Genomic DNA, 27386 nt, shown 5'->3' with positions numbered 1-27386 from the left:
TCTTTAATTTGGTCCTGTTAGGGGAAAGAAAAAGACTGATTCTCAAAAATCTATTAGTGGGGAAGACTGCATCATACAAACAGTCGTGAACATTTCTGGAAACCGACTTTGAGTATCCCAGACAGCATGACCTGAATTTGAAAAAAATCAAGAGACTGCTAGTCTTGAGCCAAAATCATACAAGCAGAGAAAAAGGAAGCAGTTGCTCAGGATTGTGGGTTGGCTATAGGTTTTGAGCCAGGAGGTGATGCAATAAGTGAGCATACAACCACTTGGGAACACTGAGTCACACCCTGCAGAGCACGGCTCGCAGGAGAGCGGGGTTCTGGTGCCACCCCTCTGAGACCTGGGCGCTGCAGCAGGTCCACACAGGACCTGCTTGGAGCTCATATGGATCAAGTCTGGCCCTGCTGTGTATTGTCAGCACTGCATAGCGGCAGATGACCACAGCAGGGCAGTTGTCAGGGGAGAAAAGGGGTTAAACACTCCCACTGAAGTCTTAGACCCCATTTAAAGTAAAATGTGACTGAGTTCTCTATGGCTCTGAGCCAGCCAGAGACCAGCCACTTTAGCCCATTCCTCTGTTGGTGTTGTGTTGTTATGTGTCCATTTATGGCTTTGTAAGAGGAAACTGAAGTTTAGCCTTCTTAATTTGGAATGTTTTAAATATCATTTTTAATAAAGTACTTTTAATTCCCTTTTTTTAAATATATAGTAAGATACAGTCTTTTCAGTGTACAGTTCTGAGTTTTGACAATGCATTCAATTGTATAACACCCTTCCCCCATCAAAGTACAGAGCATCTCCATCACCTTCCCCCTGTGAGTCTTACAAATTTTCCCAGGTTGCCTGTGTACAGTCAGCCTTACCCCACTCCCAGCTGCTGGCAACCACTGAGCTGGTTTCTATCCCTATAATTTTGCTTTTTCCATACTGTCATATCAATAGGATTATATAGTATATAGCCTTTAGAGTTTGGCTTCTTTCACTTACCATGCTTACTTTGGAATTTAAAAGGAAATGATTTGAAATCTAGTAATCCCAATGGTCACTTTAGTTAATAATAGAGAAATCATCTAGTACCTTCAGTATATTGAGGACCTATGGATCAGAGTATCTTTGGAATTGTGAAAGCCAAATGTTAAGAAAAATCAATCACTAGAAGTATATAATTTGAAATTAAAAAGTTTCTGCAGTGTATTTTAACCAAATCTGGGATTTGGGAGTCTTAATCTCTACTTAAAAAAAAAAAAAAAAAAAGGAAAATTTATTTTCTAAAAAATGAAAGTTAAGGGGCGCCTGGGTGGCGCAGTCAGTTGAGCGTCTGACTTCAGCCAGGTCACGATCTCGCGGTCCGTGAGTTCGAGCCCCGCGTCGGGCTCTGGGCTGATGGCTCAGAGCCTGGAGCCTGCTTCTGATTCTGTGTCTCCCTCTCTCTCTGCCCCTCCCCCGTTCATGCTCTGTCTCTCTCTGTCTTAAAAATAAATAAACGTTGGGAAAAAAAAAATTAAAAAAAAAAAAATGAAAGTTAACCTTAATTTTGAAAACTGGTACCAAAAGCACAATGCTGTAATAATAATCTTTAGCTCTTAACCATTAAAAATAACTTTTTTAAATGTTGCTTATATGGCTTCTCCCTCCAAAAACGTCCTATAATGAAACTGAGAAATTGTGCAGAGACATGCTTGAGGGTTACTGCTTCGTTTACAGAAATGAAGACAAGAAGGCACCGAAGTGCTCCTTGGGGCAAAAGCAGCTGGCAGAAGCTTAGGAACATTTTCATAATGAGTTAGTCAGAAATAAAGCTCATCAGGAATATCCAGGAAGTGATAGTGAATGCCAGGCAGGCTTTAAGAGACAGGAAGCATTTAGCATATTGGTAAACCATTTTAGCACATCACAAAGTCATATAAACAGTTTTAGGATTGGAAATTATTGCCATGGGGAAAAGCAGCAATTAGAAGAGCAATTTCAATAAAAAATGTGAAGATTGTTTCTTTAAATTAATTCTTGAGTTGCTTCTCTGAGCCTGGGTAGCACAATCTACAAGATGACTCGTATAACGAGAAAAATTATATCTGAAAAATCTTGGGAGTGCTTAAAAAGGAAACCACTAAAGAATGTAAAATTATACTGGTAGAATTTTTTTTTAATGGAAGAAAAAAACCCATGATATATGAATTAAAATCCTGGCAACATGTATGGTTCAGGTTAGTGGCTAAGAACCCAGACTACTGCTTCCGATTCTGGTCTGCTGTTTTCTAAATCTGTAACCTTGGGTAAATTGCTTAACCTTTGGCCTCGGTTTTCTCATCTAGAAAATGAATTTTAATAGGATTGTTGTATGAGTTGAATACATAAAAAGCTTAGAACATGCCTGTGAAATAATGTTTTAGAAATGTTAGCTATTATTAATAAATTCCAGATTCTCCTAAAGAACTCCAAACTTGTGTGAGTGATTATCAGAAACCAAATGAAAAATCATGGTACAAAAGTCCATAAGGATTAAAAGCATTACACAAAATACATAATCTCTCTGAAATAATTTTTTTTGTTTTAAGAAATTAGAACTAACTTTTCCCCCCTTGATTTTCACTTTGTAGAGTGGTGAAACCAGAACAATATCTCACTTTCATTATACTACCTGGCCAGATTTTGGAGTCCCTGAATCACCAGCTTCATTTCTCAATTTCTTATTTAAAGTGAGAGAATCTGGTTCCCTGAATCCTGAACATGGGCCTGCAGTGATCCACTGTAGTGCAGGCATTGGGCGGTCAGGCACCTTTTCTCTAGTAGATACCTGTCTTGTTCTGGTAAGTGCTTCTTATGATCTAATTTTAGTCTTGTTTAATTTTTACTGTTTCCACTGGCAGAAGTAAGCTCTAATACCACTATCCCAGAACTGTGATTTTCAAACTTCTGCCTTCTTTCAGAAAAACCTAAACAAACCTCATTCATACCCTTTGAACTGCCTCTTATTTGTGAGAGTGCTGGTCCTGTGTCCAAGGTGATTCTAGAGATCTCCCAGAAGACTTTTTTTTTGTTTTTTCCTGGTAGCTTTATATTACAAAAACAATAAGCCTCCTCCCTCTTTGTTTCTCAAATATAAATTGATACGTAATATTGAATTCCTGCCTCCTCAGACAAGCACTTCATTTCTCTTGCCTGAGTTTCCTTATTTACAAACTAAGGATAATGGCACTTTTCCTCACGGGGGTGTTGTGAGAATTAAATGAATTAATACATTTAGAGTACTCTGAAGAGTCTCTGGTATTTTGTGAGATACAAATAGATGTTAGTATTGTTAGTCCCCTGAGACTCCGATATGTGCCCCCAAGGGCTGTATTCTTTCTCACCACCCCATTCCCAGCCCCAGCCTGGATACAGGACATTTTTTAAATGTCCATTTTTCCTTACTTGGGTACAGAGCGCCTCTAGAGTATAAGAATAGTTGAGTCTTAATACACCTACGGTATTACTTTACCACTCTGCCTATATGTAATATACCTCAATCAGAAACTGAATTGTTATATGGCAATTCATGTAACAATTGTTACATGTAGCCAATTGTTACTGGCTAGCTCAGTCAATAGAGCATGCAACTCTTAATCTTGAGGGTCATGAGTTCAAGCCCCATGTTGGGCATAGAGCATACTTGATTTAAAAATAAGATAAAATTTTTTTAAAAAGATGCTTAAAAAAAAGCCAGAGTGTTACATTAAAGTGAACTTTGACATGTCTAAAAACTCTGGTGTCTATGCAGTTTTTGGTGAATATTAAAAACTGGATTGTGTGTTTGTGCCTATTCCCTGCCAAACATAACTTCCACTTTTTGTTTTTCATTTGTGGTGAGGAGTACGGTGGTTATAATACCAGATCTATAGTCCAGGGCTGGTGGGGCGACTCAACAGTGTCATAGTGCATCTAGGCTCTTTCTGTCTTCTCCACCATCTCTAGGTGGCTACTGGACACAGACATGAAGGCAGAAGGGCACTGGGCAAAAAAAAAAATTATTTCTGCCAAGACCTTTAAGAAAAAAAGAAGAGCACTAATCTCAGTGGGTTTATCTTTACATTAAGCCAGAACTGGCCATAAATCTTCCTTAGGCAAACGCTGGCCAAACTGAATGAGATTTCTGTGATTGGTTTGGAATCAGTTGTATATCAGCTAAAGGCTTCCACCTACTGCTTGAACAGTTGAGTTGTGGGGGTGATGGTGGATTGGGGTGCCTGTTTTGTACAGAAAGAGTTACAGCTGCAGTGGTAACTTCTTGTTCTTGGGGGACACACACTGCTCATTGTAAAGCGCTTAGCAGCTATCCTGTATTGCTTCTTTTCCCTAGACCCTAACAACAGAAGGCTTGAATAATTTTTACCTTTCTTGCAGATGGAAAAAGGAGATGATATTAACATTAAACAACTGTTACTGAATATGAGAAAATATCGAATGGGACTTATTCAGACACCAGACCAACTCAGATTCTCATATATGACTATAATAGAAGGAGCAAAATTTATAAAGGGAGATTCAAATATACAGGTAAATTTTTTTAGGGGCAAAAATACCTGTGTATTATATATGATTAGCATCAAATAACTGCACTTCATTTTAAGCACATATTTTCTCCCTTCCTTCCAAAAAGCATATTTACATTCACGTGGCAAATCCAGCTGGCTGTCTTAAAACTAAAGTTTAAGCTTATTGCCTCATACATACCTCAGCCTCATGTTAAATCCTTCCTGTTACTCAAAAGCCCCAGTGGGAATAAGATTTCATTAAAGAAAGCGAAATGTTTTTGTAAGGAGGGTATAAGCATTTAAGTATTAAAATAAACCAGAAATTGTTCGTACTTTCAGCTCATTAAAAACCTGACCTGTGATTATAGAATAATTCATGTAATAAATAATTTTATAACAGTGAGCAACTTGAGTACTTATGGCAGACATAATGAAATTCCAGTATAAAGTTATGTTTCTCTGGGTTGCTGGCTGTACTCTCATGAAGATATTTTTAGTCCACATTTGCAAAGACTACGTTCAAAGACTGATAATCAGAAATCTGTGTAATGTACTAACATAAAATGTAAAATAGAAACAGAAATAACAGACCCCCATTTCTTGTCTGATCTGATCACATAGCATTGAACATAAGTCGATAAAATCTCTTTATGTTTCTCTTATGAACACATATACTGGCTCTTTCATATCTGTGATTACTAGCCAAGACAGGAATATTCTGAATAAACCGCCTTTTATAACTCAGATCAGACCATCTGTCATAATGGAATTAAATATAAGTTAGGTGTCGTGTAGATTTCAGAGACATTAAAATATTCTTAAGCAGTTCTGTTCCTCAGCTAACTCTTCTCATCATTAGTATAATTGTAACTATTCAAGACAAACTATTACCGGTGAGATTTTAAAGTTTTATTAAAACCATGGGGCGCCTGGGTGGCTCAGTCGGTTAAGCGTCCGACTTCGGCTCAGGTCATGATCTCACGGTTCATGAGTTCAAGCCCCACGTCGGGCTCTGTGCTGACAGCTCAGAGCCTGGAGCCTGTTTCAGATTCTGTGCCTCCCTCTCTCTCTCTGACCCTCCCCCGTTCATGCTGTGTCTCTCTCTGTCTCAAAAATAAATAAACGTTAAAAAAAAATTTAAAGTTTTATTAAAATCTTGCCATTGGCAACATTATGAATGGAGCTAGAGAGTATAATACTAAGCGAAATCAGAGACAAAGATAATTACCATATGATTTCGTTCATATGTGGAATTTAAGAAACAAAACAAGCAAAGGGAAATAAAGTAAGAGAGAGGCAAACCAAGAGACTTAACTGTAGAGAACAAACTGATGGTTACCAGAAGGGAAGTGGGTGGGGAGGTGGGTTAAATAGGTGATGGGGATTAGGAAGTGCACTTGTGTTGATGAGCGCAGAGTGATGTATGAAATTGTTGAATTACTAAATGATATACGTGAAACTAATATAACAATGTATGTTAACTGGAATGAAAATAAAACCTTTAAAATGAAGAAAGAAAAAAATAAAGTTCATTTAAAATGTTTTTTTCAAATATTTATATAGCATTAAAGAATACTCTTTAGTAAAGAAAAATATTGCATCAGTCCACAAGGTAGTATGTAGCTTAGCTTAGCCCACAAAGCGTGAGACCCTTCTTCCATTAGGAAAAGGTCTTTTTTATCCCAGTGAACTCTCCAGTTTAAATCTGGAGTTTAAAAAAGTTAAGTAGTTATACCAGACTTTTTTCACACACTTGTATGTTCCCTAGTTGTTTCACTGCTCATCTCCTGGATGTTCTTAACACACTAATTGTAGGGAAAGTGTGCCATCCTTTGGATAGTATCTCTCCCTCCACTTTAAAATTTTTTCAAGTTTCTTTAGTTTCAGAATATATACACACTTACTTTGAGAATCTTTTTCACTACAGAGATGAATTTTATGAACATACTTTTTGTGGTCTTTATTATTATGACAGTGTAGTTTGTGACTTGGGAGAGTTTTTTCTGTCTCAATTTATCTGGTACGGTGTAGCCGTCAGAATCTCCTTTTGGCTTCATTAGCACTTCATACAAACCCAAGGCATTCTCTGCCCCTTCTTCAGGAAGACATTGGAAATGTCTCTGTATTTTTCAGGTATTAAGGATCAGAAAAGCCTATTACCCATTTGGAGGGGTCAGTTTCCACAGAAATGATCTTAAGGCTCCTATAATTTATATGTGCTGTAATTTTTTTAATTATAATGATAATTAATGAGTATCTGTATTTTAATGAGTAAATATATATGGGTTTATCTTACATAGATATTTTTCTCCTCCTGGAACTTTGCTATAATACTGTAGCCATTAACCACATGTGTTACTGAGTACTTGAATTATGGCTAGTTGGAATCAAGATCTGCTTAAAGTGTAAAATACATACCAGATTTTGAAGATTAAATACAGGGAGAAAAAGTATAAAATGTCTCAATAATTTAAAAAATATTGATTATATATCTAGGGCACCTGGATGACTCAGTTGGTTGTCTGACTCTAGATTTTGGCTATGGTCATGAACTCACGGTTCATGAGTTTGAGCCCTGTATTGGGCTCTGCACTGACAGTGTGGAGCCTGCTTGGTATTCTCTCTGTCTCCCTCTCTCTGTCCCTCCCTTCCTCTCTGTCTCTCAAAGTAAATTAAAAAAAAACACTTTAAAATATTGATTGTATGTTCAAATGACAGTGTTTTTTATATTGGGTTAAATAAAACATAGCTAAAATTCATCTTTTTTTAACACAGCTGCTAGACATTTGAAAATTGTAAATGTCACTTTATTATATTTCACTGGACAGTGCTGTTCTAGAACCTTAGCTTAGAATAAAAATCTAAGAAAAGGAAAGTTCCCCAAGATCCTAAATTATAAGATCTAAAGTTAATGTAGAAACCCCAAACTGCATGAATATAACTGTAGCCCATGAAATTGTCTCTTTTGACATACAAGGATATGATAGCCAATTTATAAAAAGACTCTTCTTTCTCTCCATATGCCTACCTCCTCCTCTTTACCTCTGAATTTTAGGGAAAGTTAATATTTGTAAGAAGAAGGAAGCTTCTTTCTTTGTGAGCATGGTGGCCAGGGGTGTGGGAGGGTGATACTTCCTGAACCTGTGTCCCCCCAGAGAACTGTCTGTTCAGCAGCACCCAAACCATATTTCTTAGTCTCTGTTATTTGTTCCTAAAGGGGATATCTGTCTTCACCTTCAGTCTTAATTTAGATTTGTATTGTGTGAGTGGTATTTTCATTATTGGATACAGTTTTATGTTAGTCTTCCTATGAAGGTTTTTGACATATGTGGATAGAAAGTGATTTAGAACCTGTCAGGAGAAAGGAGAGCTGTTAATATACACATCAAAGGTGATTGTTTCTGAAATCAATAAATACATGCTACATAATTGTAATCATTGGGAATTTCCAATGACCTTGACCTACGTAGATAAATACAGGTAAGTTCTAGTTGTCTCTAAAAACATATCATTTACCGTACATCTTTCTTGGCACATGGCTGGGCATAAAAACACATTGTAGTTACTGGTATGACCACATATTAGCACACTCCCAGTATCCATGATGACAGCAAACTTCACAGAGTAAAATATCCAGATTGGCAATTCAGAATTAATCTTGTAAGATCTCTAGTTGGTAATTTGATACTACTACTAAAGCAAATGATTTATTTTTAACAAATTATAGTGGGTTTCAAGTTTAACTGCTCCTTCGAGTGACTTTCTTCAGTGAAAGATGGGTAGGGTAGGGTTGCAGGCACTGTGCAGGGTGATGTGCAGGCAGCACGTGATGTGTAGGGTTTCGTTCAGTGTGAGTGTAGAATTAGAAAGGGAGATGAGAAACTCTCAGTCCAGATAAGCTGTCCTCCAGGCCTTCAGATGAGAGCTTGAATGAAGTAGCTGAATGCAGTATTGATTCCTTGGCTTCACCAGTCAGCAGTGACAAGCCTAGGCAGATGATTCTGGAGTGCCTGCTTGCTTGTGGGTCACAGGGAAGGCAAAGTTGAGTGAGTTTGCTGCCCAGAGACATGGCAAAATGACATTTTCTTTAAAAATTCACTAGCATTAAATATCTCCTTTCCTCCACTCCCATCCCTTTTGCTGAATCCTTTTCATGTTGACAGATTCTGAAATTTGTTGCATATTCTGGGAAATGGTCCAGTAAGACTTGATTTTTGTCATTGTTTTGTTTATTGACATTGTTGAGTTTTGTCCAAGTATAAGGCCAAGTTGTTATAACTAGGACCCCAGTGAAGAATTGAAATTTAAAAAAAAATTTTTTTTGAACAGCCTAAATTCTGGAGACAACTTCACATTTTTATTGGGTACTTTCTTAAACTATGTGGTATCTGAAATTGATGAGCTTTTCACAGGTACAGTTAATCAGGGATTATAGCATTAAAATCTGGGCCTGCTGTTCATTAGCTGCATAACCTGGGCAAATTACTTCTGTTCTTTCAGCCCATCTCATCTGTAAAAGGGGATAATCATAGCAGAGGTAGCACCTCCCTCCTGAGGTTCTTCTGAGGATTAAGAGCTGGTGCAGTTGAAGTTTTAGGTCAGTGTGGGTATAGTAAGTGCTTGAAAAGTTTCCCCACATGCATCTTCAATATACAAAATGCTGTCTGGGGGCGCCTGGGTGGCGCAGTCGGTTAAGCGTCTGACTTCAGCCAGGTCACGATCTCGCGGTCCGTGAGTTCGAGCCCCGCGTCAGGCTCTGGGCTGAGGGCTCGGAGCCTGGAGCCTGTTTCCGATTCTGTGTCTCCCTCTCTCTCTGCCCCTCCCCCGTTCATGCTCTGTCTCTCTCTGTCCCAAAAATAAATAAACGTTGAAAAAAAAAAAAAATTAAAAAAAAAAAATGCTGTCTGGACTGAGTAACAAAAATGTAAAACAGGGGAAGAAAGAAACCTGACATAGTCATCTGAAGTGAAAACATCTTACTCTTGGAGCACCTGGGTGGCTCAGCCAGTTAAGCATCCCACTCTTGGTTTTGGCTCAGGCCATGATCTCATGGCTTTGTGGGTTCGAGCCTCGCATTGGGCTCTACGCTGGTAGTGCGGACGGAGCCTGCTTGGGATTCTCTCTCTCTCTCTCTCTCTCTCTCTCTCTCTCTCTCTCTCTCCCTCTCCCTCCCTCCCTCCCTCCCTCCCTCCCTCCCTCCCTTCCCTACTCATGCTGTTTCTGTCTCTCTCAAAATAAATAAATAAATAAACTTTAAAAAACACCTCTTACTCTTACGTTTCATTACAACTGTTTCTCAAATACTGGCAGAATGTTCTTTCTGGATGTGGTTTACATCACATCCTATGAGGTCCTTGCTTAGGAGAGGTTGGTTCCGTTCCATTATTTCTCACATAAGTTCAGAGACTTCTTTCATTGATGTCTTTCTTTCTGGCCTCATCTCTCAGGGCCAAGCTCCACATGTTCTTCATCTGCTTAGTCAGATTGTACCATACTGTATTACAGCCTGTCCTCCAAATGTAGCAAATTACAAAATTTTACATTCTCTAAGTGTTTTGTAAATTACTTTTAAAAAGAGACACATTAATTATGCATCGCAATAAAATAGCTATATATGGGAAAGGTGGAATGTGGTAAAATGCCTTTTTCCTTTTTAAGTCCTCTGTTGTAGGGTAGTGAAACAAGTTCAAAACTAATTTATCAGTGTATCAGTGAATTTTCCGGGGATTTTTTTTTTAATCTGAGTATATAAGCATTGTTTTTAACCATGCAGTTTTTTAACCAAAGCAACTCCAGGGAAAGATTGTTTCACTACGTTCCAGACTAGTGTAAATTACAGCGTTACATCTCTGTTCAAGAACATTAAAATCCTCAGGCAGTAAGTTACAGAGTCTCTTATTCATTAGATTCCAGACTCCATGCTTCTGTGATAGGATCTTCTAAGAGGGCCACCCCTGTCCATACCAGGTCATTTTGCACCAGTTTCAGAGTCACAGATCATCCAAACCATTGGCTCTTGCTGCCACCTTTTCTAGTCTTGTCATTGTCAGAGAGATGGATTGTTGTGTTCCCAGCCCTTGAAGGACTTGAGGTGTTCCCATGCCAAGGTTATGCTTGTCTTCTCCCTCTCTGGCTAGCACTTTGTCACTGCCTTCATCTTCCAGGTGCCCAGGTACACTTTGTACCTCTTTCTCTCTTACAAGGGATGGTGACATTGAGGGCAAAGGAATCTAACATTTGCCAGACATGGTGCTAGGCATGTTATGTCTCATTAATCACAACAGGTAATGACAGCCTGTTTGACAGATGAAGGAAATGGAATTTCTCTTCATCTTGGTCTAAATCCCGCCTCCTCTATAAAGTCCAAGCATGCTAGCAGAGTTTTCTCTAGCCTGGTGATGGGCTTGCTACCTGAATCTGCTAGCATATGTGGTAGGAAAAAACCAAATTAAAGTCCTCTGGCATCAGAGAGACCTGCCTGGAGATCTCACTGTTGTTTCTCCACCAGACCAGACTGTGGCAAGGAACTAGGACATGCTAGATCACATTCAACTGCCATCTTGGTCACTGTTTCCAGTGATAACATACCTGTGGCAAGGAACTAGGACATGCTAGATCACATTCAACTGCCATCTTGGTCACTGTTTCCAGTGATAACATACCTGTGGGTTAGGAGTCCAGCAGAATCCGGCTTTGGCTAAAATCTTCCTATGACTCATAGTTTGGTGAGGTCCTGGTATAGTTTATCTTAAATAGGTTAAAGTCCACTAAATTTCATTAAGATTCAACTATATAGTGATGTATATAAATATTAAATGCTATATTATTTTTTAATTTTGAACTTACCCATCTACAAGAGGTTTTGGTAAAATGCCTTTTTTTTTTATTTGTCAGCATCACAGGGTTTTCTTTTTTTTTTTTTTTTTTTTTTTTTTTATGAAATTTATTGACAAATTGGTTTCCATACAACACCCAGTGCTCATCCCAAAAGGTGCCCTCCTCAATACCCATCACCCACCCTCCCCTCCCTCCCACCCCCCATCAACCCTCAGTTTGTTCTCAGTTTTTAACAGTCTCTTATGCTTTGGCTCTCTCCCACTCTAACCTCTTTTTTTTTTTTTTTCCTTCCCCTCCCCCATGGGTTCCTGTTAAGTTTCTCAGGATCCACATAAGAGTGAAACCATATGGTATCTGTCTTTCTCTGTATGGCTTATTTCACTTAGCATTACACTCTCCAGTTCCATCCACGTTGCTACAAAGGGCCATATTTCATTTTTTCTCATTGCCACATAGTACTCCATTGTGTATATATACCACAATTTCTTTATCCATTCATCAGTTGATGGACATTTAGGCTCTTTCCATAATTTGGCTATTGTTGAGAGTGCTGCTATGAACATTGGGGTACAAGTGCCCCTATGCATCAGTACTCCTGTATCCCTTGGATAAATTCCTAGCAGTGCTATTGCTGGGTCATAGGGTAGGTCTATTTTTAATTTTCTGAGGAACCTCCACACTGCTTTCCAGAGCGGCTGCACCAATTTGCATTCCCACCAACAGTGCAAGAGGGTTCCCGTTTCTCCACATCCTCTCCAGCATCTATAGTCTCCTGATTTGTTCATTTTGGCCACTCTGACTGGCGTGAGGTGATACCTGAGTGTGGTTTTGATTTGTATTTCCCTGATAAGGAGCGACGCTGAACATCTTTTCATGTGCCTGTTGGCCATCTGGATGTCTTCTTTAGAGAAGTGTCTATTCATGTTTTCTGCCCATTTCTTCACTGGGTTATTTGTTTTTCGGGTGTGGAGTTTGGTGAGCTCTTTATAGATTTTAGATACTAGCCCTTTGTCCGATATGTCATTTGCAAATATCTTTTCCCATTCTGTTGGTTGCCTTTTAGTTTTGTTGGTTGTTTCCTTTGCTGTGCAGAAGCTTTTTATCTTCATAAGGTCCCAGTAATTCACTTTTGCTTTTAATTCCCTTGCCTTTGGGGATGTGTCGAGTAAGAGATTGCTACGGCTGAGGTCAGTCACAGGGTTTTCTTAAGTTGAATCTAGAATTTCAATTCATATATCCTTCTTATTTAAAGAAAACCACAATTTTAGTATTTGCATTTGTTTTTCATTTCTCTTCCCTACCTAGAAACGGTGGAAAGAACTCTCTAAGGAAGACTTATGTCCTGCTTTTGATCATTCACCAACCAAAATAATGACTGAAAAATACAATGGGAATAGGATAGGCCTAGAAGAAGAAAAATTGACAGGTGACAGATACACAGGACTATCCTCTAAAATGCAGGATACCATGGAGGAGAACAGCGAGAGGTAAGCTGATGGCAATAGCATGCTTAAAAAGATGAGACTTTTTATTTTAATAAATTCAGTGGATATGAACTAATATAGGACTTTTGTTTATTGAATTAATGTAGCTATTCACTTATTTATTACCTAAGGGTATTTGAGTAGTATATGATGACATTGTTGATCTCAAAAGCGCTTTGGCCCTATTATGAGGCCAGTACTGATAGAAACCAGTTGGAAAATGGCTTAACTCAATACTAACTTGAGTGCTATAAAGTTAATATAATTAGATGCTAAAACGTACAGTATATAGAAAATAAGTTGTACGAATACCTAACATTTGTACAAGTATTCATGTTCATATTTATGGTTGTAATGGAATTGATAATATGCCTTTAATGAAATGATAAAATAGTTAAATGAATATTTAAACATCGTTCCATTATTGGAAGGGGAAGAGTCTTTTAAAAAAAAAAAATTGGGGCGCCTGGGTGGCGCAGTCGGTTAAGCGTCCGACTTCAGCCAGGTCACGATCTCGCGGTCCGTGAGTTCGAGCCCCCGTCAGGCTCTGGGCTGATGGCTCAGAGCCTGGAGCCTGTTTCCGATTCTGTGTCTCCCTCTCTCTCTCCCCTCCCCCGTTCATGCTCTGTCTCTCTCTGTCCCAAAAATAAATAAACGTTGAAAAAAAAATTTAAAAAAAAAAAAAAATTACACAAAATGCCCTTTTATACTTTTTGAGTTTTGAAGCCATAGGAATCTGTAAACGATTTCAGTTTTTAAATTAAACATTTCCATTTCTAAGGCTCTGATTATCTCTCACCAGTTAGGAAGCTGGTATCCTCAGGTATGAGTGAAAGAGCTCATTCATTTCCTCTCTTCATCTGTCAGTGATGTTCTCTCTCTTCTTTTTGTCAAATAGCTTTTTGTGGAAAATTGCATGTTGTAGTCCTGTTTGTTAACATTGGGATGTTGGGGCACCATGAAAATTATTGAGTTCTCCTATACATTACAGTAGCTTCACTTCTGTGTTTCACCAGTGTAAAAATTACCTGAAATCCTATGACAGGTAACATGACAATAAATACATATGTGTTATTATGTATTGTACTGAAGAGTTTAGTGACTTAGCAGTGTTACTCCTTATTTATGGCTCTAGTGGTTTTAAACTAAAGTTAAAGCATGAAGTTGCTTATTTATTCCTTCTTTCACTTTAATTAGAATACTTTTAAACCAAGAGATCAAAATTGTTTTAAATTGTCTTTATCGGTAATAAGATTCTCAGGTTCCTAATGTTGTTGTTTTGGCTAGTACCATGTGCAGAATTAAATGGAACACAGGCTTGATAATTGAATCAGTATCCTTAGTATTTCAAAAGTGTTGATTTTTAATCTTTCCTAAAGAGGAAAACCACTCAGGAGTTACAGAGTGATTGCGGAGGTGGTTTTATTGGGGGCAGGGGAAGTGGTGTGTGCATACATAGGTTGTTTGCTTCCCCCACCCCCAGGATAGAGCAGACCAGGTCGGGCTTGAAAGCAGAGGCAGGGCCCCAGTAGGAAAGTAAGGATTGTGAGCAGAGAAGACAGAGCAAGGTTGTAGAAAAGTGAAAGGGCATAAAAGAAAGATTGCCATGAAAAATTGTATTGTTCAATCCTAATAAATTTTAATACTGATCTTATAGCTTTGCATTAGGGAGGCTAATAAAATAAATCAAGATCTTATTGAAGGAATTTCAGTTTCAAGGGAATAGAACACAATACGTTTTCTTTCATTTTCATTATTAAATATCCTTCAAGTCAGTTTTTTCATAATGAAGGTCACATTCCTATAGTCATGAAATAATTTAGTGAGTTATAAAAAAGCATTTTTTAAATAATAGAATACAATAAAATAGAAATTAGAGTTTAAATTAGAGGATAAAATAGATCAGAGTATCACAGATAATAGCTAAGTACTTTAACATCTTTACATAATATAGTAATTCTATACATTGGCATATATATTGTGTACATGTATAAGTGTATTTATGTGTGAGGCTACTTTTGTGTGATGACCGTAAGATATTTCTTGCTGTTAAAGTTTAAAAGCCAGTGTTCTCAATTATAGTGTAACCCATAAACCCAGGTCACTGAGTGGAGAACAGTTTGGATAAATGAAAAGTCAGGTTACTTGGATCCTTCTCCTTTGTGTTTGCATAGCATGAAGTATGCCTGTCAGGACATGTATTGGTAGTAGCCTGCTGTTGGTGCCACTGTAAGGAATTCCATGTGGCCTTCCGAAGGCAAGGGCCCACAGGAATCGTTCCCTACCGATTTGTGGCTTTTGAATCATAGAATTGTTTAGACCTGGGAAGGTTATTACATGGGCATAATTTCCTTAGGCCCAACTAAGTAAATAAAGATTCACAAATAGAGAATAGTTCTTACTTCTCTCAAATTGCATTCTTAAAAGTATTTCAAAAGTATTTATTAATAGAAAATTGTACCAGAAATTGTTGAATTATTAGAGTACATCTCTGGACCACTTAGAATATTGAAAATCCTCCCCTTTTTCATTCTAGTGTTTTAAAAATGTGGGGCTTGGGAGGTGGGTATTTGGGCTTAGGTCCTCTGCATTAGAGTAACTAAGTCTTACCATGCACTTCCTTTCATTTGTTTTTATGTATTCTAGCGTTCTACGGAAACGTATTCGAGAGGACAGAAAAGCTAACACGGCTCAGAAGGTGCAGCAGATGAAACAGAGGCTAAATGAGACTGAACGAAAAAGGAAAAGGTGGTTATATTGGCAACCTATTCTCACTAAGATGGGGTTTGTGTCAGTCATTTTGGTGGGCGCTTTTGTTGGCTGGACACTGTTGTTTCAGCAGAATGTCCTATAAATAACAGTTCTGCCCTGCAAGCTCCCGCACTAATAGCTGACAGTGTTGCGTTAGTCACAAGGGTTTGTCTGTTAGCAAACTCCTCACACCCCAGAAATGGTGCGGTAGAATAGACACCAACCAGACAAGTGATATATTCAGTCCCCAGCCCAACATCTCAGGACACTGTCCCCAAACTGTAAACAGCTATCTGAAATAAAGACTTGAATGCTTGTTGAAAACTGGTACATTTTGCAACTGTATTCGTACATGTTCAGTGTAATATTTCACCTGACCAGATTGAGAAATCCTCAAAACAAAGATTTGTTTTTGGAGGCTATCTGGATTTTAACCTGCACTTGATAACAAGCAATAAATATTGTGGTTTTATCTACATTATTACTGGAAAGAAAATGACCTTTAAATAATGCGTGTAATGTATAATGTACTGTTGACATGGGCATCAACATTTTATATTCTTAATCATTTCAGGGTAAATATATTTTATAAGTATTTAATCTTACTTTTGTAGTTAAATGTACTTTTTAAAAGCTCAATATGCAAAATCTGTTACCATAAAAAAAATAAATTGTATGTTGATTCAATTGTACTGGATACATTTTCCTTAAGAGAAGTTTGATATGAGCAGTTAGAACTAACTTTAAATAAGCACTTTTTACTATATATTTGCATTTCTTTTATGTTTTACAGTTTTCCCAAATTTAAAAAGAAAAACAAACAAAGAAACAAAAATTTTCCCTAAAAATATCTTTGAAGGAAAATTCTCCTTACTGGCATAGTCAGGTAACATTTGGTCTCAAGACTTTGTAAAGAAATTGGTTTCTGTAAAGCCCATGATGGATACTGTTTATTTTTCATGAACATTTCAATGTAATTACCCTAATTTACAGTTGGGGTAAACCATGCTTTAGGAAATAAAAATAAGGAGCAGCATTTTATTATCCACAGTTTCAGTTTACTCTACTGAAGTTTTGAAGTAAAATTTTTTCAAGTTCTTTCTACTTCAATAAATAGTATGATGATGTACAAACCTGACCTTGTCCCTTTAACTTCTTAATGGGTATTTTTAAAGCATATTGTCTGGTGAATTTAACTGCTCATTTGAGTGCTAGCCTTCTTCATATCCCAACATTCCATTCAGTGTTTAACTTGTTTAGCTTAAACTTTAAATAGTTGTTATAAATTTAATTACTGATATAATAAAATCACATTATTTCACTGGTTTTCGAACTACGCTTACTGGATTTTTGAAGGGTCACCCCGAGGTGGTTGGAAGGACTCCAAGCTACCAGCCTTTACTTTCAACCAGAGCATCTCTGCTTTATCTATTTTATATACTACATAAGATCGCTGCATGAGGTTTAATTATTTTAAGGGGACAGTTAAAATCTTAAAAACAGTTTGAAAACCATTGGTATAGGTAGGTATTTTGAATTGATTTGAGTAGCCTTCTTGAATGTGTTAAATTATGCTGAAAGTCTGAAAGCAGGATGTAGGTGGTACTACATATTAAATAAGATTTACGTAACTTGTGCCTGTGTCCTAATTCAGTATTACTGTGCCCTGTAACCTTTAAATGGAGAGGAGGTAAGAGGGACTTTTTTTTTTTTTTTTATGTCTGTCTGCATTAAACCTGTGTTCAGGTACCGGGACCCGTCATTATTGGTTTAAAACCTTTCTAATTTGCCTTGGTTTATATTTGCTAAAATGCAGTATATTACTCTGCAAGTAAGATACGGGTAGATCATACTGAGTGTCCAATTGAAAGTAGCCTTGCCTTAAACAAAAAGGTAAAAACTTCTTACAAAAAACAAATGCTGATAATGATGCCCCTTTGCAGGGTAAATGTGCTTCCCTGGATTCTGGATTTTAGCTTTGCTTTTTGTCTGCTTTCTTTCCTTCTGAGTGGTGTTTTTTGTCATATATCTTAACAATCATGTTCAGTGTAGTAAACATTTGTTGATAAACTTCTGCAGGGGTTAGTCATCTTTCCTCTCAAGCAGATCCTGAAGGATAGTGTGTTAAGTTTTTACCAGTAATAATATTTTTGGTGGGTTCCATGTACTAATTATTAAAAATACATGTGCTGTGGTGCCCAGGGTCATCATCCTGGCCCCTTTATTGAAAGCGGTGTGCTAGTCAGAGGGAAGGACACAGACCGGGCTCCTGCCTTCTCGGGTAACAGCCAGACGACAAAGTTAGCAATCCGCGGTAGGTTTTACATTTTACAAAATTTGTGTGTCCTAATATTTTCTAATTATAACAGATTTTAAAAGTCAGTTGTGTAGTTTGACTTTAATGAGGTAGTATTATTTTTGGAATAGGTTAAGGACGAAAAAAAGGTTTTTTAAAAAGCCAGAGGCTTTATCATTTTTAAGAAAGGATATCTACATTAATATATAGTGCATTTGTGTTCATATCTGTCCCTGCTGATAAACTGACAGCTGTCTTTGATTTAATGCTGTCTTCTCTGGCTATACCAACTGGTCACGTATTTGTTTCCAAGTGTAGCTAAATATTTTATGCTGGCCTATTAGCAATTTTTATCTATGCTTGCTTATATATAACATGTAAAAACAGTTCTCCATTTTTAGTTTATCTGTATATAAAATAAAAATAATACCTTTTCCTGAATCCTTAGAGGATTAAAAAAAAAGTAACATGTGAAAGTGTATAGAGAACTTTAGATCAATATAAAGACCATTCTTCATGTTTAGGATATATTTTATATATGTACTCTGTCCTTTTCCTCTTCTATCTTCAAATTAATGCTGACTCTGCATTGATATATTTCTACCAAAAGGAATGAACAAAAAAGAGGAAGTAAAAAAGCATTGATTTTTTTTGTTGTTGTTGTTGTTTTTTTAATATCTCTGCTTAACAGGTATGTTACGAGAAGTAATTATAACTCTTAAGTTAATTTTATGTACATTTGTGCTTTTGTCCCTTTCATTTTAAATACACAAGAATTGATGGTATGAATCAAAAAATACATATTGGTTTAAAAAGTAGTTTATGGAATGGAGCAGCCTCCACTTTTTATATCAAGTCCTTTGTTTTCAGTGTCAGTTCAAAGTATTGGTACCATTTATTGATTGGTACCAATAAACTGCTACCATTTATTGATCATTTACTATGTACCAGGCACTGTGCTAATATGCACTTTTATAGATTATCCTATTAAATCCTTACAGTACGCTTTTGAAGTAGGTGTTGTTATTAAGCCATAATCAACCTGAGACTTAACATTGCTAGGTTCTTTTATGCTGCAGTCATTGCAAAGGCTCTGTAGATTAGAATCGATCATTCTCAAAGAGAGACTTACCTCCTACAAGTCCTTTCCCTCTTAGAAAAATATCTGACTAGATTCTATGTAAATAGACACAGGCCAGAACCTGATTATATTAGAAATACTGTCATTAACCTTTGTATATTCTATTTCAGCAAGTACCTACATCCCCAGGGTGCCTGCCTGGTTATTGTACAGATTTTAAAATTTGGTCTGCCTTGGTTTTTACTTTCAGACACAAAACCTAACAGAGGTTTTTCTTAATATAGTCTCTTATAAGCCTAATGCCATTATGTATGTCATCCACTTCTTCCTATGTTCAGGCAGGAGTTGAGGAATCACACCTTCTGTAAACATCTGTTTGTGGGTTTTTTTTGTCCAGCAGTCCATGTGGGTTTGGCAGGGGAGTGGGGAATAAGGATTAAGGGCTTGGATGTCCGAAATCTGTTGCACCCCAATGGTGGGGGGGAGCTGAGGTCAGACCTTGGTGCAGTGATCTGGTCTGAAACTAAGTGCAGAAGTGTTTGTTCTGTGTTCTGCTTTCTACATCAATAGCTAATAATAAAGTCTCTCTTAAGAAACCTTTCATTTGACTTTGACTATTTAGAGGATAGGGGCACAAAATCTTACAAATAATATTTTGAAGGTAATATTCTTCCACATAACCAAACTAAGTTCTACTGACTTAATATGTGGGTCTTGGTCATTCCTTGAATGATTTATCCTGGAGTTGACCTGTTTCTTTCATCTCTTTCCCTAGTTCATTTGTTTAGATTTGATTCCATTTTTTTAATACTTATCTTCAAAGCACTATTTCAGGATGACGTCATCCATAGCTCCTACAAGAGTGAATATGTTAGAACTTCAGCTCTCTCTTGTTCCATCAGGTCTGTGATGCATAAGTGCTGACTTGCTTCGGTGGGAAGAGACTCGGGTTGTGTGAGCTGCACAGTGCCTGCTCTGCCTGGGCCTCCCCAGTCCAGATACTGCATGCTTTCAGCTACTTCCATGTCCTCGCCATGAGATGGCCATTTCACTGTCCCTCCAGACCTGAGAATTTAAGCTTTTAATTTGGGAATTTTAAGCCACTCACTTCCATGGGTAGTGTTCTAAAGAACAAACTTCTAGGAAAATGGTTATGAGTTTAGCCATCTCATTTTTCCCTCATCAGCAAGCATTTTCTCAATATTTACCACATTCAGATTGCTCCAGCAACAGCAATTCTGCACAAGTGCTTTTCCTCAACATTCTTCAGAGAAATAGCCATTAAATTTTGGAAACTTCTTTGGGGAAAATGTTTTCCTCACTGTCATTTATTCCATCACAGGGCATTGCCAAGTGGAAGCAGTGACTCAGATGAGAAGCTTTTACTTGGTATGAAAGGCTTCGTCTTTATCAGTAAAAACCTGACAGTGAAAAATTTTAAAGAGCTCTGACCATCTCTGGGTAGTCCACTGGGAGACTGCAAAGTTCAATCTTTTGAACTCCTTCTATTTTGGTTTCATAATGTAGAGCGGAATATAAGAATTACAGGATATAGTGGCGATATTACAGAGTCTACTTTAGTACTGTGGTTTTTCATTAGGTAGTGTTAATATATGTGTGTGTATATGTATATATATATATAGTACCTATTATATACATAGCGTGTTATATATAGTATATATTATATACATAGTATTTATAGTATATAAGAATTGCATGGAAGGTTTTTTTCTTTATAGAGACCATTTTTTAAAGAAAAGCATCAATTCTTTATTGTTGCTCTAATTTGACATAGATTTTTGTAGATGTGATGGTGTCGGTATTTCAGATTACTACTATAAAAAAACCGAAGTTATTTTGAGTTTGGTGAATTCAGGAAAGGGAGACTAGATATGTTTGTTTTCTTTATAAGGCAATGCTTTCTTTGCTCACCTTTACAAAAGGTTTTGTGATTCTTTTCAGTAAAAAATAGTGTGAATATCTGGTGGCAAAAAATACTTCGGATGCAGCTTGACTTTCTATTACTTCAGGTATGGAGCCAGCTTGGGAAGATCATGCTCAGTCTGTAAATCTGGCCCTGTTCCAGAATGACAGTGGGCAGTGTGCACAGGCGCTTTCTCCACAGAAAGCTTGCAGTACGCACGGCTAATTCCACTTGATTTGTTTGAACCCATTTTACCTTTGACTTGTTAAATTAGCAAAAAGTGATTCAAGTGAACATGTTTTTTCCTAAAATAAAGCCTGTCTTCTCAGTCCTGCAAACAAATACATTCTTTTAAAATAGTTAACACTGCCAATGATTCCATCTGACTTTTCCTATCCCCCAGAATAATATTTACAAAGAAAAAAATGAATTTTTAAAAATGCTGTCAAATTCTTTTAGTCGTTACAAGTAATAGTTTGCCATTGGTAAGTGAATCTTTAACACTGCTGGGGAAGACGGCAATGTGTTATTGGACACCTGCAGTTCTGCCAGTCAGCTTAACTGCATAATCTAAATTTAACCTGCCTAACACCTCTTCTACATACATTACCCTATTTTAAGATAACAAAAGTAAGTCAGAGGAGAATAAGTACCTTGCCCACAGTTGCACAGCTAGTACATGACAGCTGAAATTCAGACTCCTGTCTGTGAAATTCCAGTAGCTCCATACCTCACTCTGCTTCTATTATGACTTTGTTTTTTATGGAATATTCAAATACTTAAGTGGAAAAAATTAGACAACCACTTGTTAAAAACCAAAGTAACCCTCTTCTTGTTTTTTAAGTGAAACAAATCGAAGTTTTTTCCTCCAAAAATTTTTGTGAAAACAGGTTGAACTGCCACTGAACAACACCAGAATATTCTCTAAAGCAAACCATTATTTGATTCACTTTGATTGAGTGGATTAAATTGCTTTGTTTTGATGGGCAGATTTTCTCAATGCATGGGAAATAAATGTTTTTTACAGCAATCAGAGTCAGTAAGAAGCACTTTTCCTTACTATGTCTGCTTTGGTTGAGGGCTCAGCAGAACCCAGCAGTAAGCATCCGTAGTAGGTTTTGTGACTCACAGACAACTAATGAGAATGTTTCTTGGTGACTTGACATTTCTCTGTGCTGGACAATCAAGAGAAATGGGGTATTCAGAAGACCAGGTGCTTGGTATTGTTATTCTTCAGTAGGAAGAGCCGGTCATTAGGAAAAAGCCCAGTTTGTAGTATTTGAAAGTTTTTGACTAAACGTTATGGGAGAATGTGTGGGTATGGTTTATATTCCTATTTATACATATGGAGACAATAATAAGTACTTATTTAGATTTGGGGGTTTTTTGTGTGTGTCATAGCGAAGGAAGTCAGGGGAAGAATGGAAATAACATTTACCTCCAGAGTTTAGTTACTTGCAAATATTGTGAAATACCATCAAAAACTGCCCTTAAAATAGTTATTTCATCTGTCTGTTGCTTGTTTAAACTCTCATTAATCTTTACTTTTTGACATTAAAATACAATATGTCAATTATTTTATGTCTGTGTTTTCTTTTATATTGGTAGTAACCTAAATGATGTCACTTCGGTTCTGTATTGCTGTAATCATTAGTGTTATCCTTCAGGACAAAAAAGCATGCTGCTAACAGTCCGTGACTTAAAGATATAAGCCAACTTTATGTTCAGACCTTACGTTCATAATATTTTTAGCAGTATGATACAGTGGAGGTCCAAATTGGATTAGACTTTTGCATTGAATTCCAAAGTATTGGTAAGTCTAGCACATACCATATAATCTTGCTAAACTGTTGTGGGTACATTTTTTTTAAACCCGTCTGTCTGTCAGTATTTCACATGGAGGTCATTTCTTGAGTAATGCAGGATGACCTGAGAAATTCATAGTTAGTAATTCTTGATAAAGCCGTATGAGTTACGGTGCTTTAACATGAGTCTCCCTCACACCACCAATTCTGTTTGAAAATCGAGCACATAAGCAGATTTACCAAGATAACAGTGAAGCACTTAGTGTGGTTGAATGTGATACGTTGGAATGTTTTTTAGTTGCTTTTTTAGTTCGTTGTTAGTCCTTTTATGTTTGTGTGTGTCTATGTATGTCTGTGTGTTTGGTAAATCTGAATTGAATAGATGACTTCTTATTTTATGTTTTAGGCCAAGATTGACAGACACCTAAATATTCATGACTTGAGAATATTCTGCAGCTATAAATTTTGAACCATTGATGTGCAAAGCAAGACCTGAAGCCCACTCCGGAAACTAAAGTGAGGCTTGATAAACCTGTAGATTGCCTCACATTTGTCTGTTTACAGAGTAAACTTTACATCCAGGGAAAGAAGAGCACCACCAGCAGAAGACTTTGCAGAACCCTCTAATTTGATGTATTGTTAAGTTTTTTTAATGTGTGTATGAAATGTAGAAAGATGTAAAAGAAATAAATTAGGAGGGACTACTTTGTATTGTACTGCCATTCCTACTGTATTTTTATACTTTTTGGCAGCATTAAATATTTTTATTAAATAGACTATGTTGGTTTGTGTGCCTTATCTTAGGACAGCACTGCTTTAGATAATGAATGTTTCCTTAAGAGTTTACTCTCACTTTTTTATAACTCATAATCGACGTTTAAATTGAAATCGGTTGAAAATGTTGGTCACTTTTAAAAATTTTCTTTAGTTACCTCTCAAGTAGTCTTCCTGTCAGAATAGGTTAGATGAAAGCACAGAAGAAAAGTTATAATACTCCTTTTGTTACTTGGAAAAAATATTAATATGGATTATGGTATTAAATTATTTTTAAGTAAGTGTAGCAACTCAATGCAGTTTTTAAAATCATAGTGTTACTCTTGTGTTGGATGTTGTGTGTTCCTCAAACACTTCCTGTTATAAAAAGACCAAGGGTTCCTCTTGAGTGAGAAGCTTTTGGCTTCTTTACCATCGAATTTCCCAACCAAGCGATATGTTTGGGCTGTGTATGCAGTCAGTTGTCAGGTTACTGGTGATATTCTTCTTGTCTAGACACACACAAGCCTGTGTGTCATGTGAGTATCACCTTAACAGTATAACAAACTCATAATTGGTTTTGTTTTGCCAACTGTGAAATTTTTATAATACTGTTTATTGAATACATCTGTTTCATCTTTTAAAAATGTAATGACTCTCCTTATGTTCATTTTGCCTTGCTTTCCAGTGTTTCTGGTTTATTTTGGGAGTAAGCAAATTCTTGATCCCTAGTAAATCTTTCATAAAGAATGCATGAAAAATTCATTATACCATAAAGTAGTGCAGGAGGATAATCCTCCTTTTTAAAAAAATAACTTATTTTGAGAGAGAGCACGCACTCCTGTGTGCGAGCTGGGGAGGGGATGAGAGGGAGAGAGAGAATCCCAAGCAGGCTCTGCACTGACATCGAGGAGTCAGATGCTTAGCCGGCTGAGCCACCCAGGATAATCCATCTTTTGTGTCAACAAAGTTCTTGAAGGTCATCCACACTCAACTAACTACTTCTATTTCCTCATTACCCATATACTCTTTACCCCAAGAGTGTCTGACTTTGTCTTGTATCACTACAGAAATGCCCCAGAAAAGTCATCTTAGCTCGTATTGTAGCCAAATATAGTTAACTCTTCAATTCTTACCTTATATGACTTCTTGACAGCAACATTAAGAACTCCTTCTTTGAAACTTTCTCCGTAGACTCAACGAGACCTCTCTGCTTTCTTTACCTGTCTTTCTGCCTGACTCTTGTTTTATTGTGGTAAGAACACTTAACATGAGATCTACCCTCTTAACAAATTTCTAAGTGTAAATTATGTTGACTGTAGTTACAATGTTTGATAGATCTCTAGAGCTTTTTCATTTCGCTTAACTGAAGTTTTATGCTTGTTGAATATAATTCCCACTTCCTCCTGGTCCCCAACCCCCACCACTGGCAATCACCATTCCACTCTTTGATACTATGAATTAGACTATTTTAGGTACTTTATGTAGTGGAATCATGCAGTATTTGGTTTTCTGTGACTAGCTTGTTTTACTTAGCATAATGCTCTCAAGGTTTATCCATGTTTTTGCATACTGCAGAATTTCCCTTTATAAGGCTGAATAGTATTCCATTGTATATATACAGTTCACCCTTGAACAACATGGATTAGGAGTGCTAACCCCCACAGGAAAATCTGTTTATAACTTTTGACTCCCCCAGAACCTAATTACTAAAAGCCTACTGTTGACTGGAAGGTTTACCAATAACATAAACAGTTAACACATATCTCGCACTTGTGTTATGTACTACTCATACAATAAAGTAAGCTAGAGAAAAGAAAATGTTAGAATCATAAGGAAAATACATTTCAAGTACTATACTATATTGTTACCATAAGTTTATGTTCTGTGTGTGTAAGATGAAATTGTCTGTCAGAACCTGTATCAGTATTGTCTTACATGATTCAAAAAACTGTAGATGTGATACATATTACTAACACTAGATCAAAAATGAAAAGATAATGTGGAAAAGAAATTAATGTTTCTTTATAGGAATAATGATTTCATGCGTTGATAACAAGCAGCAATATGATTGCGTTATGGTAACCTAATGTGATCAGTATGGTTATTTCACAGTGGCTTGGTGTAATCAATATGATTGTTGCAAGATAGCCTAACATTACAGAAATGAATGAACTGTTATAAAATTTTTATGGCATATTGCATTAGAGTCATATTCATAATACAGTATTAGAAACATTAACATTTGATGTATCTCGGCAACACAGTTCATTTGTGAGTTTTTTCAAATTGTTGCAAATCTCCAAAAAATACTTGTAATATATTTTGAAGAATATCCACTAATATGTGGATCCACACAGTTCAAACCTGTGTTGTTCAAGAGTCAACTGTATATGCCACATTTTCTTTATCCATTCATCTGTTGATGGACTATTGGGTTGTTTCCACATCTTGACTGTCATGAATAGTGAGTGCTGCAGTGAACATAGGATGGCTAATATTTCCTCAAAACCTTGATTTCAGTTCTTTTGGATAGATACCCAGGAGTGGGATTGCTGGATCACATGGTAGTTGGATTTTTAATTTTTGAAGGAACCTCCATTCTCCATAGCAGTTGCACCATTTTGCATTCTCACTGTCAGAGCACAGGGGTTCTAATTTCTCCACATTTTCAACACATTTTGTCTTGTTTTTGATAATACCATTCTGACAGGTATAAGGTGATATCGTGTGTGTGTGTGTGTGTGTGTGTGTGTGTGTGTGTGTATGTGTATGTTTGCATTTCCCTGATGATTAGTGGAGTTGAGCATTTTTTCTTACACCTGTGGGTCATGCATATGTCTTCTGTGGAGAAATGTCTATTCTTTGCCTTTCAACTGGTTTGTTAGTTTTTTCTGATATTGTAGGAGTTCCTTATATATTTTGGAGACTAACCTTTATCAGGTACATGGTTTGCAAATATTTTCTCTCATTTAGTAGGTTGTCTTTTCATTCTGTTTCTCTTCTGACTCTAGGACTCCATCTTTGGGCCTTGGATTTTAATTTTAACACACTTAACCTTGAATGATCTCATCTTTGCCCAAGTCTTTATCTGATTCTTCTGTGCTGATTATATGCAACTTCTTCCACTCCTGCTCCAATGTCAGCTCTGAGTTATAAGCCATGTACCCAATTCCATAAATGGTAATGGCATAAATTTCTTAAACTCCAATACTGAATGCTACCTTCCTCCTGTATTTTCTAGTTCATTTGGTGCCACCCACCAGAAACTGGAGATTCATTGTAAGTTCCTCTACTTAGGCTCTACATCCAGCCGGTCACAAAGTTCTGTTAATTTTTCTTTAAACTTTCATTACAGATGGGGAACACAGCAGTAGACTCTCGTGCCTCCTGTGGCATGCCTGTTTGTGCCAATCCAGTCTGCACAGCCTCCCCAAGTGACTTAAAGATCTGAGTGTCACCCTTCTTAAGATGATCTAATGGCACCTTAGAAAAATTTGCCTTCATTTTAAATCCCAAAGCCCCAGCATGCTGCGTACACCACTTCATCTTTTGGCTGTTTCCTGACTATCCTCCTTTTTTTGTTGTTTTTTGTTTTTCCCCAGTTTTACTGAAAAATAATTGACACGCATCACTCTGTAAGTGTAAGGTGTATCGCATGATGGTTTGATTTGCATATATTGTGAAATGATCCCTAAGTAGGTTTAGTTAATATCCACCTTCTCATATAGATACAATAAACAACATAAATTTTCCTTGTGCTGAAAACTCAGGATCTACTCTCTCAACAACTTTCATACGTATCACACAACAGTGTTAAGTCTAGTCATCATGTTGCACATTACATCCCTAATACTTGTGACTGGAAGTTTGTACCTTTTCTCACTTCTCCCTCCCCACACCATCCACCTCTAGTAGCCACAAGTTGGATCTCTTTT

At 37.0% G+C, this 27386-nt stretch overlaps 1 protein-coding gene across 3 annotated transcripts in view; it reads left to right on the top strand.

Annotated features, from left to right (window-relative positions):
* Window positions 1-23472, top strand: part of PTPN2 (protein tyrosine phosphatase non-receptor type 2) — an 86089-nt gene extending 62617 nt beyond the window's left edge. The window contains exons 6-11 of one of the 3 annotated variants that reach the window (XM_030335937.1): window positions 2604-2813; window positions 4387-4539; window positions 12660-12841; window positions 15485-15586; window positions 16383-16475; window positions 23102-23472. In XM_030335937.1, coding sequence (XP_030191797.1) covers window positions 2604-2813; window positions 4387-4539; window positions 12660-12841; window positions 15485-15586; window positions 16383-16434 — 699 coding nt within the window. In that variant the 3' untranslated portion in view covers window positions 16435-16475; window positions 23102-23472. Of the gene's footprint in view, window positions 1-2603; window positions 2814-4386; window positions 4540-12659; window positions 12842-15484; window positions 15917-16382; window positions 16476-23101 lie in introns of those variants that run through there. The other 2 variants (XM_030335938.1, XM_030335936.1) reach the window with 2 other exon arrangements.
* Window positions 23473-27386: the final 3914 nt, after the last annotated feature.

The sequence above is a fragment of the Lynx canadensis genome, chromosome D3, assembly GCF_007474595.2.
Source record: "Lynx canadensis isolate LIC74 chromosome D3, mLynCan4.pri.v2, whole genome shotgun sequence".
Classification (NCBI taxonomy): domain Eukaryota; kingdom Metazoa; phylum Chordata; class Mammalia; order Carnivora; family Felidae; genus Lynx; species Lynx canadensis.
Note: the sequence above shows the minus strand (reverse complement) of the source record. Positions and strands in the feature narration are given on the sequence as shown.